At 41.3% G+C, this 17,529-nt stretch overlaps 1 protein-coding gene across 1 annotated transcript in view; it reads left to right on the top strand.

Annotated features, from left to right (window-relative positions):
* SH3BGRL2 (SH3 domain binding glutamate rich protein like 2) overlaps positions 1-16,203 on the top strand; it is a 44,466-nt gene extending 28,263 nt beyond the window's left edge. The window contains exons 3-4 of the mRNA XM_075747564.1: positions 10,966-11,046; positions 12,171-16,203. Of these exons, the coding sequence (XP_075603679.1) occupies positions 10,966-11,046; positions 12,171-12,185 (96 nt within the window). The 3' untranslated portion in view covers positions 12,186-16,203. The remainder of the gene's footprint in view (positions 1-10,965; positions 11,047-12,170) is intronic.
* Positions 16,204-17,529: the final 1,326 nt, after the last annotated feature.

Below are 17,529 nucleotides of genomic sequence, written 5' to 3' on the forward strand. Positions count from 1 at the left end.
AAAAAAATGAAGTTATGCAAATGCAATCACTCACCATCTCCCAAAAGCAGACCACTGCCCAGTCAGTCTCTGAGCAATGGGTACCTTGGAAGACTCCCCATTTTTTAATAAGCATGAGGTTATATGGTATGGAGCATCCCTTTGGCCCGTTGGGGTCAGCTGTCCCAGCTGTGTCTCCTCCCAACCTCTTGCTCACTCCCAGCCTACTCTGTGGGGGTGGCAGGGGGGAGCAGAGTGAGAAACAGGGAAGGCCCTGATGCTGTGCAAGCACTGCTTGGCAATAGCCAAAACACTGGTGTGTTATCAAGGCTGTTTTAGTCACATATAGCGGTTGCTGTGAAGAAAGTTAACTCTGTCCCAGCCGGACCCAGTAAAAACATGAAGACTGTAATTCGTTTTCTAAGTTTTCACTACCTAAATCCTTGCTTTCAAGGTTACAGAAAAATTTATGAATGCTCTATCTCCCATTGTGAATTTATTTTACACAGCCAGATCAGTGATTTTGCATGTGAGTAACTCAGATTTTTCTAAAATACTGCTGGTAGGATCCAACACAGTACTAACTATTAAGTATGCTGCAGGTTAAAAACACTATTTAAAAGAATGAACAAAAAATTACTTATCCTTACTTACTTATTACTTACTGTTACCTTTTTTACACAGACCACGGAAAGTCGAGACAGATGGAGAGATACTGCAGTTTGGTGCCTTAGGGCCAGCTTCACAAAGGGACTATAGCATGATGCCAATCACTGAAATGCCTAAATTTTGCCGTGTGGCTTCTGGAGTGGAATTTGCAGCCCCCAGCTAGGGCTCTGGCTTCTTCACAGGGTAGGTGAGGTGCCACGTACACGTATCCAAACAGGTACATATATCCAAACAGGATCTGCAGTAGCCAGAACGCTGGACTGTTCTTAAAGAAGAAAGCAAGAAACACTGGAAAAGTCATGTCTGAAATTAGGCCTGTGTCTCACACCTCCCTCTTCTGCTTTCTCTGAAATCTCCACAATTAAATACACAACACTTCTTAGACTGGAAGTGACTCCTGGATCTTTCAGAAGATTGGAAATCTCCACTTACCAGTGAAACTACACTCTAATTTTAACCTTACAAAGCTGCAAATTAGCACTTTGAAACACTGACAGTTTTATATGCAAATCTGCCAGTGATGTGAGTTCGCCTGAAATTTAGGCCAACCAAAATTAAAAGGAAATCTGTTTCCAGGTGGGAGTTTGAGCTGAAGGGAAAATATTTACATAGCAGGCTTTTTTTTTTCCTGGGTTTTTTGGTGGGTTTTTTTTTTTTTCTTCCTTGAAAGCTGCTCATATGGTTTAGAGCATTGGGGTAAGTCCTGATAGAGTGCCTAGTGGGCAGCAGTAGAGACAGAGATATGTGATATTTATTGTCCTTCCCTGAAATGTAATATACGGGTATCAACTCCTTCAAAACAGTGAAGGCCTATAGACAAGAAAGAAATAAAATAGGCTGCTGAAAGAGGTGCAGTGTTCTTGAGAAACTATTCAGCACACAGGCAATTACTGTGGCACTGATTTCTTTGCACTGTTAAGCATCAGTCTCTTGTGTTGTTTTTTTTTTTTATAAAGATCCTGGAAAGATTCATACACATTTCTTTTTCTTCCTTTTTTTATATGTGTCAAATGACAAATCAGTAACTACTCACTGATAAGAGAAAGAAGAGGGAAGAGAGGATTTCAGAAAACTGGCTAGAGGCCACCTCAGAGTTTCTGCCCTGGCCTGTTGTTGGGGAGTTTGTCGTTATTAAAGCCTACAGATACAGAGAGCTTGAACTCTGTCTCTCTAGATCCTCAAGCAACGTGGCAGAATTCACCTCAGCAGGCCTGCTGTAGTGTCTTTACTTCAGGAGCTAGGGCAGTTGTGAGGCCAATTTGGTATTCAGCAAGTCTACATTTGGTTCCCTGCGCCCTTGGAGTTGTCTTAGCTGACTCACTTAGAATCTTGGGCATCCGGGTCTGTCTTTAGAAGAGGGATAATCTCGCTAAATAACAGTTAGTGTGAATTGCTCAGAGATGATGCTGAAACTTTCTTGACTAATTATTTTTCCATCAGTGGTAGAGTTTCCTGTATGGCCAGTTTAAGCTTTTTGTTTGAAATCGTTCTTAATTACCTTTTGCAGTTGCACTGGAGAAGTTTGTGGCTCACAGGTGTCCACAGACCCTAGGCTGAATGGGGCCAGTGACATAGCACTGTTTATCTTCCTGACTAAGTGCTTTTCTCAAGCAAGGAATATAGAAGGCAAATCTGGCATTGGAAAGCAACCTCTGCCCATGTACCTTCTGCATGTTGGCAAGATACTGTTTGTTATGTCTCTTAGCCATGATTTCATGTAGAAGGATGAACTACCACAGTTAACTCCCTGACATTTCAGTCCCTCCCTCTTTCAAACTCCTGTCATGGTCTGATTTGATAAAATTCTTATCCAAACAATTTATAAAATAAGATGATGAGCTGGAAGGTGCACAAAAAGGGGAGGTGGCACCAGTTATCATCCATAGTACTTACTGATTGTGCCACTAACTCCCCCTGAATATTCCCCTGCCCCAGGTGGGCACTATACCAGTTTGAGGTCTTCAGTGCTTGGATGGGGGGAGCCCTTCTGCACTTTGATTCCCTTAGAGGTGAGGGATATCGGTTCTTAAAGAGTTGGTGTCTGTGTACCCTGTCATGGTTACTGAATGAATGACAAACATCACATCAGCCTGAGTTTGTCATGTACTGTTCAAACAACAGAGCTGCAGCTGACATCTGCCTGTCTTTTATTAAAGCCTTTGTTTTTGGAAGCCTACAACAAGAGATTATGGAAATAAACATCTGGCCCTTAGGAGAGAAGTAACAGGTTGCTTTGTAGAGTCAATTGTGTAAGCTCTTTAAAAATCCTGTGCAGGGATCCTATCAGAAGGTTAGCTGGTTGAAAATTGTCATGTTTAGACTGTCCTGTGTTATGCAGACAAGATCTTCTTATTTTTGTGTGTTTATATAATATTAAAAAAGACTCATGCATGCGCACACACTTGTTCTCCAAGGAGAGCTGTGCTGAGTAAGAGTTTTCCATTGTAATCCTAATCAGATCAGTAAATGAATGTCATCTGTCCTAGAGAACCTTTACAGGAAGGTTGCTAACAGCTCATTCTCAATGGCATACAGTATTAACTCAGTCAATAGCAGAGTGCTGATTCAATGCATTTAATTTATGAGTTCCCCATTATTACTTGTAAGAGCAATTACCTTGCCCCTTTTATAAGAATGAAGAGATCATAATCATATATGAAAAAATTGTTGCCAAAGAGGAAAAAATTCAAACAGCATGCCAAGAGACTTAAGTGCTGTCCAATAATTAGTGCATTTAAAAAAATCTGTATAAAAAGCAGTCCAAGCTACATTTGGGTGGGTTCTTTCTTCTTCTGCTTTTTGATGTGGTAAGCAATAAGGATTTGTCCAAGATGTGTAACAAGCTCACTCTTTCTCTTGTTGTGGACTAAAAACAACCAGCGACAAAGCCAGCTTGCTCTTTTAAAGAAACTTACTGGGAGGGATTTTATTCACAGTTACTTTCTTTGAAATGTCATTAGATGTAATGTTCTCCTAATCTCAGTTGCAATAGTAATGGATAGACAGTGTCTGTATAATTGCTAATTGTAAATGCAATCTACTTTGTGTTAACGTTTTACTTTGGCCCAATGCCATCATGCTTGTGTTATGTTCTTTGAAGCACAAATAATTATTTATGCTGACCTGCAGTACTGCCAATTTTAACTTTGGTGTGCAGTAAATAGTATCTCCCAGCAGTGACAGTGTTTGTTTAAACAAGCCTCAGTGTACCTGCTTAACAAAATGCTGAGCCAAATTAATTATGGCAGTGTCTGTAATCACATCACTACAGTGATCTGGCTTCCCAGCACCAGGAATACAACCCACTTACGGCCCTCACATCACAGTTGGGATACAGGTACTGTTGTAGCCAAGTTGACCGTTGTGAACTTGGAAGTTGCTGTTGAGAGAAGGAGAAGCTACCCTGGAAGTGGGATTTCTGAGGAGAGGATTCCCAAAGACCAATAGTTTTCTTACTGGAGTAAATTGGCATAAAACCCACATGAATGCCAGAAGGATGTAGCACATTTGTGTCATAATGAGGAGTTAAATCCAGATTTCCTGAATGCTCGTCCATTATCTCAAAGACTAAGTTGCTTCTACTTCAGTGTAGCATTTGGGCAGTGGATTGCTGTTGGGATTTCTGCATAATCTAGACATTAAGAGAGTTCTCCTGCCTTTGATGAATCTGGTTTTAAAGAAGTACAAAACAACCACAGCACCTTTTGGTTTCAGGATAAACTGCAAGGACTCAGGTTTTGAAAACAAAACTACCTAAGTGTGAGGCTTGATTTTGCTTTTTTTTTTCTTTTACCAGCGTACTAAGTGGACAATATCACTTGACTTTGCTGATTATTTTAAAACTTTGTGTAAGATACGACTTAAGATAACTCAAGTGGCCTTAATTGTGTGAGACTGAAGGTCCATCTAGCCCAGTTTTGTCCCAACAGTGGCCATAAGCATATCTCCAGAAAGACTACAAGCAAGTCAAGCATACAAAATACTTCTGTTGAATATTCTCCCTGTCCTTGCCTATTTTTTCTGAAACAAATATAACTTTAGTGTATTTAGTAATTCTTACTACATTTGTCTTTCATGAATTCAGCCTTCTGGTGAAGCCATGTAACCATTTAGCATCCTTAATGTGCTTTGGCAATGTGCACCATGGGTCCACTGAGCTCTGTGTCTAATACCAGATCATACTGCCACCATAGTGAGCTTCACAGCCTTCCTTCCATTACCACCTGGGGTAACATTGCTCCTGAAGACTTTTGCAGCCACAACCTGCGTCTCTATCCTGGTTTAGAGTCACTCAACAAGAGCAGGGAAAGCAAAGAAATGCTTTATGCCATGCCAGCAAGATTTTGCTTGTCTCTATAGGTGAGCTGTTGAAACTTCAGTACAGTTAGCTTTGCTGATTTTCAACAAAGTATTCTGGTGGTAAAACAGGGGCTGTGTCTTGCTCAGACTACTTGGTGATCAAGCTGCCATTGACTGTAAAGGTGAGGAGCCAGGCCTAAAGCAGTCAGATGGCTGTTACCCTGTTAAGAAACCTTTTCTGACTTGAAATAGCTTTTCACTTGCCTTATTTATACTCCTGTCACTTCTGTATCCCCTCAAACCATCCTGAGATGTATTTTTTTCTCCTAACTGGCATTTGTTGTTTTCTGTAACATTTCATACCCTTGTCTTTGTGATTTGTCACCTGTATTTGTGTGGCTTTTCAACTTTTCCAGAGAGACTAGCATCTGTGCATCACTGATGATTCACATCCACTGTCTCTATGTCCTCTTAATTTTAGTAGCCTTAATCAGCTACTAATGTTGCCAGAATTTTATACGTTGATAATGTGTAATTAGCAGCTCTAGAAAGCACCAAGGATCATAATTTAAAGCAATACAGTCAAAATTATATTTGTGCACATAGTTGCCTTTTGAAGTAGGGCAGTGGGTGGCAGTTTGCCATGCTTGTATATTTTTAGGTTAACAGCTGCTTTCTGAATGCCTCCAGGGCATCAGTGGGAGCCACTTCCTTGCGCAGGGGGAAGACAGCGCTGCTCAGCCAATCCCAGCAAAGCCACAGCACCCTCTGGCTTGGTAGAGCTGCTTGGCACAGTAGCAAGGGGATTGTAGTAACTTGCTACCGGCAGTGAATCCTGGTGCAGAAACAGGGAACCACTGCCTTGCCAAAACCAGTGGATGGTGGTGTCCTTCTGTGGGAGGCAATGTCCCGCTGAGTTTTTCCAAGTGGAACCCGTTGGCTCGCAAGCAAGTTGGGCTCTTGCCTGTGTATGAAGCTCTCAGCTTGCACTGAGCTTGGCACCATTTTTGTTCTTCAGCCTTTGCATCTGCTGCTGGTAGCAGTGGGATGTTCCTTATGTGAGACAAGAGTTTTCATGTCCTCACCCATGAATTTAGTGTCTTTATATGCGGCCCAAATCTGCACAGACTTTCTGTCCTTAAAAAGGTAAGGTCAAAGGCCTTTTGTTTTTGAAACATTGCTATCTCCCTTGTATTACAGGGAAAACTAGGGATGCCCACTTTGAACTCCTACTACATGCCAAAGCAAAACTGATGAGTCCTTGAGGTCATGCTCCTTGAGATCATGCTTCTCAAAAATCTCTTAAGAAACTACCATACTGAAGTGACTTTTTTCAACTTTTATAGGATTATTATGCATTTTTGTAACATTTTTTCCACATTTGAATATTTTGGGATCATATGTTTTCATTGCAGAGATTAGTAGGAAAATTCTCCTATTTAAAATTTTACTGTTGCTTTATCTAAAGCATACCCTCATATCCCATGAAAGTAAGAAAGTGTCAATAGCATTTTAATGTGTTTTGCAAGGCAGATATTTCAAAACATCAGGGAGATTACTTCTGGTGGATAATCTCTTGCGGTTATTAAATATTCCTCTCCTTTTAAAATGAATCAATCCACTGGGGTTTGTGCTCTTTCAAACATACACTTCCTCAGTTTAGTTCATTGTTTAACCTTCACAATTTTTTCAGTAAGTGAATCTAGGTTTGATAATCTGTGGAACTGTGGAAAAAACATGCTAAATCTGGCCTGGGTACTTCTGCAAGTAGAAATTGATAACTAGCACAATTTACAGAGGTTATGGTAAACAGATGTTCACAGATATTGGTGGATTAGTTGAGTCAAAGTCATTGTCAGAGCCAGGAATGCAGCCTTATTTCTTATGACAGTATTTTCCTACTCTGTTTTTCTTTCCAATTTATTAACAAAGAGTGAAAAACCCATGGTCTTACAGCAATGGTGCTTTTAGAGCTAATCGAAATACTGGGATTAAGATGCTTCAGGAGAGCCTCAGAACTTGAAAATGTTGCTGAGAGATGATGACTCACCTGAACAGAGAGCCTTCCCTTGGACAAACTATTGAGGCAAACAGCTGTCTGGGAGTTCATGAAAACTGCCTGTGTGCTTAGGAGGAAAGGGTGCTCTTGGAGGGGAGTGAAAATGATGTCATGCTGCTGCAGAAGTGCTCTCAATAGCTGCCGGCCCACAGGTTGGCTGCTTATAGTTTACAGGGCTGTAATGAGCAGTTTAAGGCAATTTAAACCTGCCCTGATATTAAAAGAGTGCCCTTGTTCTTCTGACTGTGGGTTCTACTCATCCACTGCTCCCCTTCCTTCAGCTCCAGAGATAGTGTGACTCACCTGTAGATGAAACCAGTGGAGAAAATTAAGGTTATTTCTCAGTTAGATCAGGCGCTGTCTTCACGTGAGGTTGCTGGTGTAGCTCATGCCCCTCATGGCTTTTCATCTGCTTTAGCAGAGTCAGGCTGAACCTTTTTCAGGTTTAACAGTGTCCATGCAGTTTATCAAGTCAAGGGCATAATCAAACATCCTTCTGTAGAGCTTCAGTATTACTTATTACTCCTCTAGGTGTTCAATGATTACCTAGTCCTCTTTTTACCCATGGCAGTGTTGGGGTTGCTTTCAGCACTGTTTCAGCTTACGCCATGGCCTAGCTGTGAGATCTGTCTATTTACTTTCTGGCTGTTAATTGTGAATTTACATTAATTCAGAAATTAGCATCAGTTCATCACCTTTAATGATTTTTTAATTTATGGAAATGTGTCTATTTCCTCTGTTCAATTATATGTTTAATTTCAAGGTTAGGTAGAACAGACCATACCTAAAAGTAACAGTAAGGGAACTTAAAACTGTGTCTAATATCTTCATGTGTTAGCTTTTTAAAAAGTAATGGTAATAATTCTGTCCTCATAACGATAAGCAGCATCTGTCTGCAAAGTCTGTTTTCCAGTCTGTGATGCTGATTGTTACAGGAGGTTCTACCTTCCCTTGCTCCAGAACTGCTTTATTCCTTGAAGTGTTTCATTCCCCTGGAAGTGAAAGCAAATAAACTTGACTCTTCTCATAGAGTGAAGTGAGTAGATGTTATTAATTGTAAATTATGTATTGCTCATAGAGAAAACCATGGAACTGAAAACTAGATAGAAGAAAAGTGTGTGCTCTCTCTTGTACTTGGCACTGGTGGGGTCGAACCTCGAGTACTATGTTCAGTTTTGGGCCCCTCACTACAAGAAGGACGTTGAGGTGCTGGAGCGTGTCCAAAGAATTACAACAGAGCTGGTGAAGGGTCTAGAGAACAAGTCTTCTGAGGAGCCCTTATTTAGTCTGGAGAAAAGGAGGCTGAGGGGAGACCTTCTCACTCTCTACAACTACCTGGAAGGAGTTTGTAGCCAGGTGGGTGTCGGTCTCTCCTCCAGAGTAACAAGTGATAGGACAAGAGGAAACGGCCTCAAGTTGTGCCAGGGGAGGTTAAGATTAGATATTAGGGAAAAAATTTTCACCAAAGGGTTTTCAGTCATTGGAACAGGCTGCCCATGGAAGTGGTTGAGTCACCATCCCTGGAGGAATTTAAAAGATGTTTGGATGTGGTTCTTAGGGGCATGGTTTAGTGGTTGGACTTGGTAGTGTTAGGCTAACAGCTGGACTTGATGATCTCAGGGGTCTTTTCCAATCTAAATGATTCTATGATTCTATATACACATGTGTACGGAAGCTGAAAGGATGAGTGGACATGAAGCTTCATCCTGGAATATTGACTTATTGCCTGAGTCGTTACTGCACAGCAATATGTCATCTTTTAAGAAGATGATGACAAAAAGCCATCTTAAGAAGAAAGTTTACTCCTTGTACTTATGTAAGCTAATATGTCTGAGGCCTCCTGACCATCATACACTCCTGCCAGCCTCTCTGTCTTTCAGGGCAGATGCTTTTAGTATAGAGGGTTAGGCTGGGAAACTGCCTCTGTGCAGCTATTTTTTTATTTTCCTGGGCTGAGATTATTTGAATGATTATGTGACTGCAGAGTATCACTTTGCTAGGACAGTTGTGTTCACATTGGTACAGCAGTATGTCATTATGGAAATGCTAGTAAAGCATCTTTGTCTAGTGCACCATAAAGGTTTTAAGAGAAATTCTGCACATCTGCAGAATTGTTATGGATCTCATGGGAGGTATATTATCCCTGCAGTGGTGACTATGTATTTTCTGTGTGAACAATCTTTTATTTTAGGTTGGTAGAGAGAAAAAAAGACAAAGGAAGTCAAGTCTTCATCTACAAGCACACACTTTCCTTACAAAGTTATTTCACAAAATACCAACCATCCTTCTGTAAGGATATAATTTGGTATATTTCATAGTTGGGTCTGGCAGGTGGGATGTAGGGCTATTCAGGGATTCACACTGCCTACTGGGAAGCAGAATGCTTGCCCAGAACATTCCTGCTTCCTGCTTAGGATCTGAGAAACCAAAATGTAAGCACAAGTAGATATTGGCTAGGCATGAGTAAACTCTGGTTAGAAGATAAAAGAAGGTTCCTGATCTTTGCATATCCTATGATGGCCTTCCAAGAACAGCCAGATCAGAGAAAGATTTCTGCTTTTCAATTACAGCTGCTTCTGTTTACCTTACATGGTCCCCTGTGATTGGGGGTGGGGTGGTGGTGGTTTGTGAGGTTACAGGTTCAAAAGAAGGCAGGAGTGGAAGGAGACAAGTGGGCAAAGCAGCTGCTGCTGGAGAAGAATTGAGGTCTGGTTTCAAGGAAAGTATCTGAAACTAACAATGAGAGATGAGCTTTCAAAAAGTAATGAGATTAGAGGATAGGAGCCAAAGAAGTGCTGGCTTTGGGGGTCAGGTGCATTGGGAAAGACTGTTACAGAAATGGGAAGCATGTGGAGGCACGGAGACTGCCTGATACTATTCTGATTGAAAGCATGTATGTGCACAGTCAATATTTAAAGGTATTTCTCTTGTTGAATGCTTTCAAGTTAAGTGTAACTACTAATCTTAGATACTAGAGATAATTGCTATTTAGTGATGAGCACATACCTGACATTTCCTGTCACTTACAGAGTATTTTGCATGTCAGAAGTGGTTAAGATTAATATTTCTGTTTTGCAGTTATGTGGAGGAGGAAAAGTCTGAACTGGGCACTGTATTGTTTGCTAGTGGTCATAGAGGAAATCTTTGCCCAACCACTAAGAGAACCTGAAACTTCCTGGTTTCTTGTCATATGTCAAATCCATCCACTGAACTGTGTTCTGTTTTTCTATTTTTCCTTGAAAACTGAATATTGTCAGCTCATCTGATGGTAGAAGATTAGCAGGTGTCCAATGCAATAAACGAATCAGTAAAAGAAGCAGTAACACTTTGAGATAAGAACCTGATCTTAAGCAGCTGAAACCTAAAAGGAACTTAATCATGATAATGAAGCTTATTTTTTACCTTTTATATAAGTTTCTTTATGGTAACATTTTATATTTAGCTGTGTGGTTGTCCAAGGCTGAGATATGATTGCTGATTTCAGAAGATACAATGGTGACGAAATCTCTGTTCCACCACAGAAAAAATAAGGAGTTCAGCTGCTGTGGGACTTCTTGGAGGTGTCCATTTCAGGAAGTATTTTGTTTGCTAAAATACAAATTGGAAACCCAGTCAGAAACTTATTTGTATTGTTAGGCACTTAAATACCTTTGAAATATACTCACAATAGATTTCCTTTGAATGCAGATCCATGTTCATATTTTTCTGTCAAATAAAGTAGTGAAAGGTGGTGTAGTTAGAGAATTTATGTGGTTTTCTTTGCCATTGTAGTTGGTGATATCATTGCACTTTAGAATAGCTTTTAGGTTTGCATAGGAGAATATGGGTAAGTATCAGTATTTTCCTGAGCGTTATTATGTATCACCCTTCAGTCTAATACATAGTGTGGTAAGATAAATCAGGGAAACACGAATACAAATGTTGACATCTTTTTTTTTTTTTTTTTTTTTCCTTTCTAGGATTATGATGGTTTTTTTGAATCAAAGGAGAGCAACACTGTCTTCTCCTTTCTTGGACTGAAACCTACTTTGGCATCAAAGGTCAGTGCAGTATTGCAGACTTTTCATGGAATTCTTGAAACATTGAGATTGACTTTTCTTTGAACCAAAAGAACTATGCATGTTTGGATGCACCAGTGCCTTGATCCATACCTTGTCCATATCAAATTCATGCTAATGAGATAATTGAAACTGTTGCCATGAGAAGCAAAGCATGTTAAATGAAACCAAGCATGTACATGGGAGTCAATTTGAGACAGCAGATAAATGAAGTTTAAAGAGTGCATTCTTCTTCACATTATCAATGTAAATTGAAAGCAACCAGGAGACGAAACTAGGATCTTTATCACTGTAATATCTGCAGTTTATGTCACCAAATATCATTTTACTGGGCTGCCTGGCATAATCGCTCAACCAGGACAGCATTTATTTGTTAGGCATTAATTTTGTTTTTCTTAAAATGCTGAAGCAGTCAGGAGTTACAGCAACTTTTTGGGTAAGAATTAAGTTTTAACAAATACATATATACAGGTCAGAACACAAAGCCAGTTAATATCTTTCTGTTGAGGGCAGTTTAGTAGATGAGATTTTATTACCATATGGAAGCCTGGACACTCGTTCGAAGAGACTGTACAGTGCACTTTTGGGCAGTAAATCAGATGTATAGGAGAGGACTTTTCTTCCCTTGGCCACTGCAGATACAGCTGGTTTTGGCAGTAGTACTATTTCAGGCCTGGATGGTAGCTCTTTAATATCTGTAGAGTTCCTCTTCTTCGAGGGATTCGTTTATTTATGGACTCCATGAGGGAGAGGAGTAGGAGGGAACCTCAGCAGGGAACCACAAAAGCAGGTTATTTTGGCAGCCTTGCTTAAAGCTTCATAGCTTGAAGAACTAGTCCTGGGAAAAAGATGATGTCCTACTGCAATCAGAAATAGCAGCTTCTGTGCAGCTCTGTTCCTGGGAAATAACCTTTTGTTGGCCTGGAGGAGTGTGTCTATAAACTTGGCCAGACGACTGCTTCAGTCTGGTAGTACTTCACAGTGATGCATCCTCAGCTGCTGTGTGGACCAGAGTTAGGGGCACTTTATATGCGAAAGTCACAGACACAGGAGATGAGAATTTGTTCATAGCATTAATAATCCTTTTTTTCTTTTCTTTTTAATAGGAGTCAGAACCCTAGAAAGTCTATCTGAAGTATTGACAAGCACACCTCCTGGATGAATGACCCTGTTCTTCAGCACACAGCAGCTTCCCTAATGGATCACTGTGATAGAGCAAACATGCATCATTAGTAGTAGTCTGCTTGCCATGAGACGGTGCTCTCCAATAATCTGGAATTAATAACATGTACATGAAACAGGATTAAGGCCGGGCTACTCATCTTCCTTTTTGAAAATACTCATTGTTGATGTTTCACTTTTGTCTTTGGATTGCTTTTGCTGCTGACACTGACATTCTAACAGACATGTATGTTTGAGAGTAAGGAGTGGAAGTGTAGGGCTTCTGTTGTTCATGGATATACTTATGTAGTCGGATTCCGTACCTTTTTTAATTCATCCAACTACTGTAGTTGAAATTAGCTCCTCAGGATAGTTAAAGTGCCGGTGGTTATTAGAATGTTTGTGCTGGCTATGATCTAGAAGGTAAAAATCATCAATCTTAAGATCTCAGTCTAAGCCAATAACTCCCCTATTTTTGCTCTACATTTATTGTGAATGTTTATGCTAGATCATATTTATTGTAAGAGACATGGGCTGCTAACCTTGTTCATGAAAACTTGATTTGTCTCATGATACACATTGCAACTGACTGTTTAAAAACACTTCTTACCACACAGGAGGTGCCAAAGTGAAATATTTTGACATCGTTCCTGTTCCAAATGCAGGTGAAATGTGCAGGAAAACACTTGGTGGAAAATACTGGGTAGTTCAGAAGAGGTCTCATAGCTAAGGATTATATTAAGTTATCTCTTAACTGAGAGAGACTTAACACCCAAAGTTGGAGCTCTGTGGTTGGGCTGTCTTAAAATGAAATTTTGCCAAAATCTTGAGTTTACCTTCAGTAACACACAGCTCCACCATTAGTCACATGAAAGCCGGGGGGACACTTTGAAAGCCAGGGCTCAGTCCCATAGATGGTTAAACATTCTACCGTGGCCCAAGAGCACACCTAACTCACCCAGCTGTTTTCCTGGTTGTATCCCCAGGTGTGGAAATTTGGAGTTGCCTCAAAGGCAATGAGAAAGCTGAGTGTGTGCTTTGCTGGGTGAGGCCATGATGGTCAGTTCAGCTGAGGAACAGGAGCCACGTAAAGGAAGTGGAGATTGTTCCAGTGGGACTGCATTGATGCACGTAGCAGAACTTAGGCCCGTGACTTGCCAATAACCATTACAAAATGCATTCTAGACAGAAGTCAAATTGCATTATGCATTTTGAATCAAGTCTGGCTATGAAAACAACAGCTATGCTGTAATGTAGCTTTTACTCAAATGATTTCATAATGACAGGGTAGTGCCATTCCAGTAAATGTCCTTATGTCTTTGGGTGAATGAAACACAACCATTATGTGGGAAACCTTCTTTGCAATCGCAGCATCACTCAGACTGTGTGGCTTGAAGGAAGCCAAACTTGTAAAAAGTGTCAGAAAGCAGCACCGTCTGTGCAGCAAATCACATGTTCTGTTAAAATCAGTAACCATGGCATCCGAGACATGTTAGTTGGAAGGGACAGCTGGAGGTCATCTGGTCCAGCATTGTCAAAATCAGGGCTAACACGAGCGCTAGTTTGGATCAGATATGGGTTTGTCTAGCAGAGTGTTAAAAATATCCAGAGATATTTTTATCAGAGATGAAGGTCTCATAACCCTCTAGGTAACCTGTGCCAGTGCTGCAGTACTCTCCTAGTGAAAACTTTCTTTTAATGTCCAGCCTCAACTCCTAGGCTGTAATTTGTGGCTGTTGCCTTTACGATGTTTTCTGGCACTCACAGGAAGAGATTGGCGCCATCCTTTTTGTAACTGCCCTCAAGATAGTTGTAGGCTACCATTAGATCACCTCTTAGCCACCTTATTACCAGACTAAACAAAGCTGGCTTCCTCAACCTTCCTTCACAGGCTGTGTGCTTTATGCCCCTGGCTGCTTTGCTTTCGTGGAGGGCTACTCTTTCCAGTTTGTTCACATCCCTCTTGAACTGGGAGACGGTCCCAAACAATATTTCAGATGAGGCCTCACCAGTGCTGAGTAGAGGGGGATAATAACTTTCTTCAGCCTGCAGGCCACGCTCTTCCTGAAGTAGAGTGGTCTGCGTGCTTTCCCCTATTTGCAGTGAGTATGTTGCTGGTTTATGATCAATCTGGCATTCACTAAAATCCCCAGGTCCATTCAGCAGGGGCATTACTCTGTCAGTCAATTCCCAGCCCATGCTTATGCTTCGCCACCCCCAAGGGCAGAAGTTCCTACTTGTCCTTATCAAACTTCATGAGGTTTCTCATTGGTTAACCTCAAGGTTATTGAGACGCTGCTGGACTGAAGCTCTGCCAGCTGTTGCCCACCACTGAACCAGATTCAGGTGTCATTCACAGATTTGCTGAGGGTCCACGCAAGGTCAGCATCCAAGTCCCTGCTGAAGATGCTGAACAACAGGAGAATTGTAGCCTCTCAGATTTTGGACAATGGCGTCCTTACAACAGCAGAGGTATGACATGAACAATGTTCATGACTACCATTGCTGGAGTAAAGAACAGGTTACCTTCCTGTTCGCGTTGCCTCAGCTACAGACTGCTTACAGCTGTGTGGCTTTTCCCTCTAGTACAAAGGCAAGAAAGCTTTAAAAAAGGAGATGTTAAAGGACTCATCTATATATCAGTTTCTCTTTGGATCCTCTGGTGCCGCCTCAGCTCAGTTAAAGGGCTAGATGGAGCAAGAGCACACACAGATTTCAAGTCCATGGTTGTATTTACTGGTCAAAATCTTATCTACAGCGCCTTCTCCAGAGGAATCCTGAATGGGAGTTGATAACCTGCATATACATGTATGTATATGTGTGTATATATGTATGTATACATATATGTATGTGCATTTTTAAGAATTATGTTGTCTGTGGTAAGTTATTGTGACATTCTTGTCACCAATCCTATGTTTTCATAAGACTTGAATTTCACTATAGGAAAGGAATATGACATGAGGTGGAGTTGTATGTTGTTAACTTCACCAAGATCAATATAACTATTCCTAAAATAAGGTTAAAAATACTTAACTTTGCAAATGAATACAGATATAAATTTACATAATTATGCAGTTGATTACAGAGAAGCCATCCTGGATTTATCATGTACTTGATATGTTGTAAACTTTGACAACTGCCTGAAGTCCCAATTTTGAAAAACTTACCTAAGTGTGTAAGTACATCCATGTGAGTAATCCTGGGTGAAATCCCAGGCTTACTGATGTGAAAGGCAAAACCACACTGATTTCTCCAGGGGTGAAATTAGTTTCACAAAACTCCTCTTGAATTTTGAGAATTGTAGGATAGAAGCCTCTCGTTCAGTGAGGAGCTAGTCCTGTTACAGCTGTTAGGTAAACCTAGCTTATTTCAGAGCACGCACGTGGGCACAGTTAGTTGTACTAGTTGTTGGACAACACTAGCTCCAAAGATACCCTCCTTGCTTGCATGGATCAGCAGTGTAAGTCCCTTAGAATATGTCCTTTTGAATTATAAGTGGCTAGTTTAATAAAAAGAAAAGGTATATATGTTGCTTGAATGTGAATTTAGGCTGTTGTGTGACAGCCTTATTTTTGTAATTAAAGCAAGTAGAGTCTAGTTTGTTACACAAGATGATCTGGAATTTTTTAAACCGGTTTTGTAATAATGAAATGTAGCTATCAGGTAACTGCAAAGATCTGTGGAAACTAGAGCCATTTATTGAAAGAACTAGCAAATTCTTAATTTTGTTTAAAATACTTGCATATAAAGGTATGCTTGAGAATCAAATGATCCCAGTTTTTAGCTAATATGTGTAAGTAAGTACCCCACTTTTTAAAAGGGAGAGCAGTGTGAATTAAACTGTAACTCTTTGTACCTAGCTAAAGTTGCTGTGTGGGCTGACGTGCACACACACGTTCACTGTATCAGTGGCTTCGATAGAGGTGGTTTTGTTTGTGCCACACACTACTGGATAGTGCCTTGCCAGAAAGAGGATTGTTTCTGTAGGATCTTCTTAGGTGTGCTTAAACTTTGAACTGGGAAAGGGGTAGGTTCTATATTGCTATTTTTGTAATAATGCAGTAAATTGATTTTGAGGCCTGAGTCAAAGACATATATGCTTTGTAAGGTTGAAACAGTTTTTGATGAGTCTTCTGAACTCTTGATTTTTCTTAGTGTGGCTTTCTCTTTTTTTTCTCCTTTTCCTTTTTGTTGAATCAAATCTTCCAAGGGAAGTGGACCTGAAGTAAAACCCCTAAATCCATGTTTACACTTTAAAATAACTTACCTGATTGAAGTATTGAGCAGCCCAAGTGCTATCCCTGGGATGAAGAGGAGCTGCCAGGCTCTCAGTGGATTTCTTGGTCATCCCTCCCTGCCCTGTCCCCCCGCCAGGCCATTTACTTAGGGAGTCCAATTCTGGGAATACCGTGATTCAGCAGTAGGACCCTGAGGTTTTAGGCAGTGCCTTGTGGCACTTCACAGGAATGTGAGAGTGGGGTCATCACCAGGAAAGTGCCAAATCCCATTAGTCTTCAGTGACTTGTCCATTGGTTTCGCTAGATCTTGGCGTGAGCAGTGGGAGGAGGAGGGAGCCCGGCGCATTCGCCCTGCACAGAGCAGCAGCGGAAGGCACGGCGCAGGATGGCCCACAGCTTGTTGACGGCACCCTGCGCAGCGGTTCTCAGAGGGTCCCGTGGCTGGCAGTGCCCTGTGTGAAACCACACGGCACCGCTCTCCACGGGACTCCGGCTGCATCATGGCCTGTCCGTCACCCTCTTGCTCCCTGAGGAATTTGGGAGGGGAAATGGAGAACACCTTCTTGAGAGCAGCCCTTCAGCCAGGGCAGATCCGGCTTACTCTCTTCTTCCTGTTCTTTACCTCTTCCTAATGTGCTTTGTCCTGTCTTGCGTAGACCTGCCTGCGTGCAAAGCTTCCACTCCTGACCATTTGTAACATCCCCGTGAGGTTGCAAACGCAGAGCTGGTGTTCACCTTCGCGGCATCACTGTTGCGTAACTCGGTGGGGGAGGGAGCACGTTGCATCCTAGGCCGTGTACACGTGGAGTTTTAAATTATGTATTAGACCTGTGTTCATGTAATAAAAAACATCATTCAAAAAAGACATTTGGACTGTGTTTTATGTGCCAAAGCAAGCAACGAAGAAATACCAGTCTTTATTCTTGCTGCAGCTCCCTCTGGTGACAGCCTGTTGCGGATGAAAGCACTGCAGAGCCATTCGCCTGGGGTGAGTGAGCCCGATTCTGTAAGATGCTAAGCGGCTTGGATCCCCCTTGGCTCAGAGAGAATTGCAGTGTGCAAAATA

This window comes from Balearica regulorum, chromosome 3 (assembly GCF_011004875.1).
Source record: "Balearica regulorum gibbericeps isolate bBalReg1 chromosome 3, bBalReg1.pri, whole genome shotgun sequence".
In the NCBI taxonomy this organism is placed as follows: Eukaryota; Metazoa; Chordata; class Aves; order Gruiformes; family Gruidae; genus Balearica; species Balearica regulorum.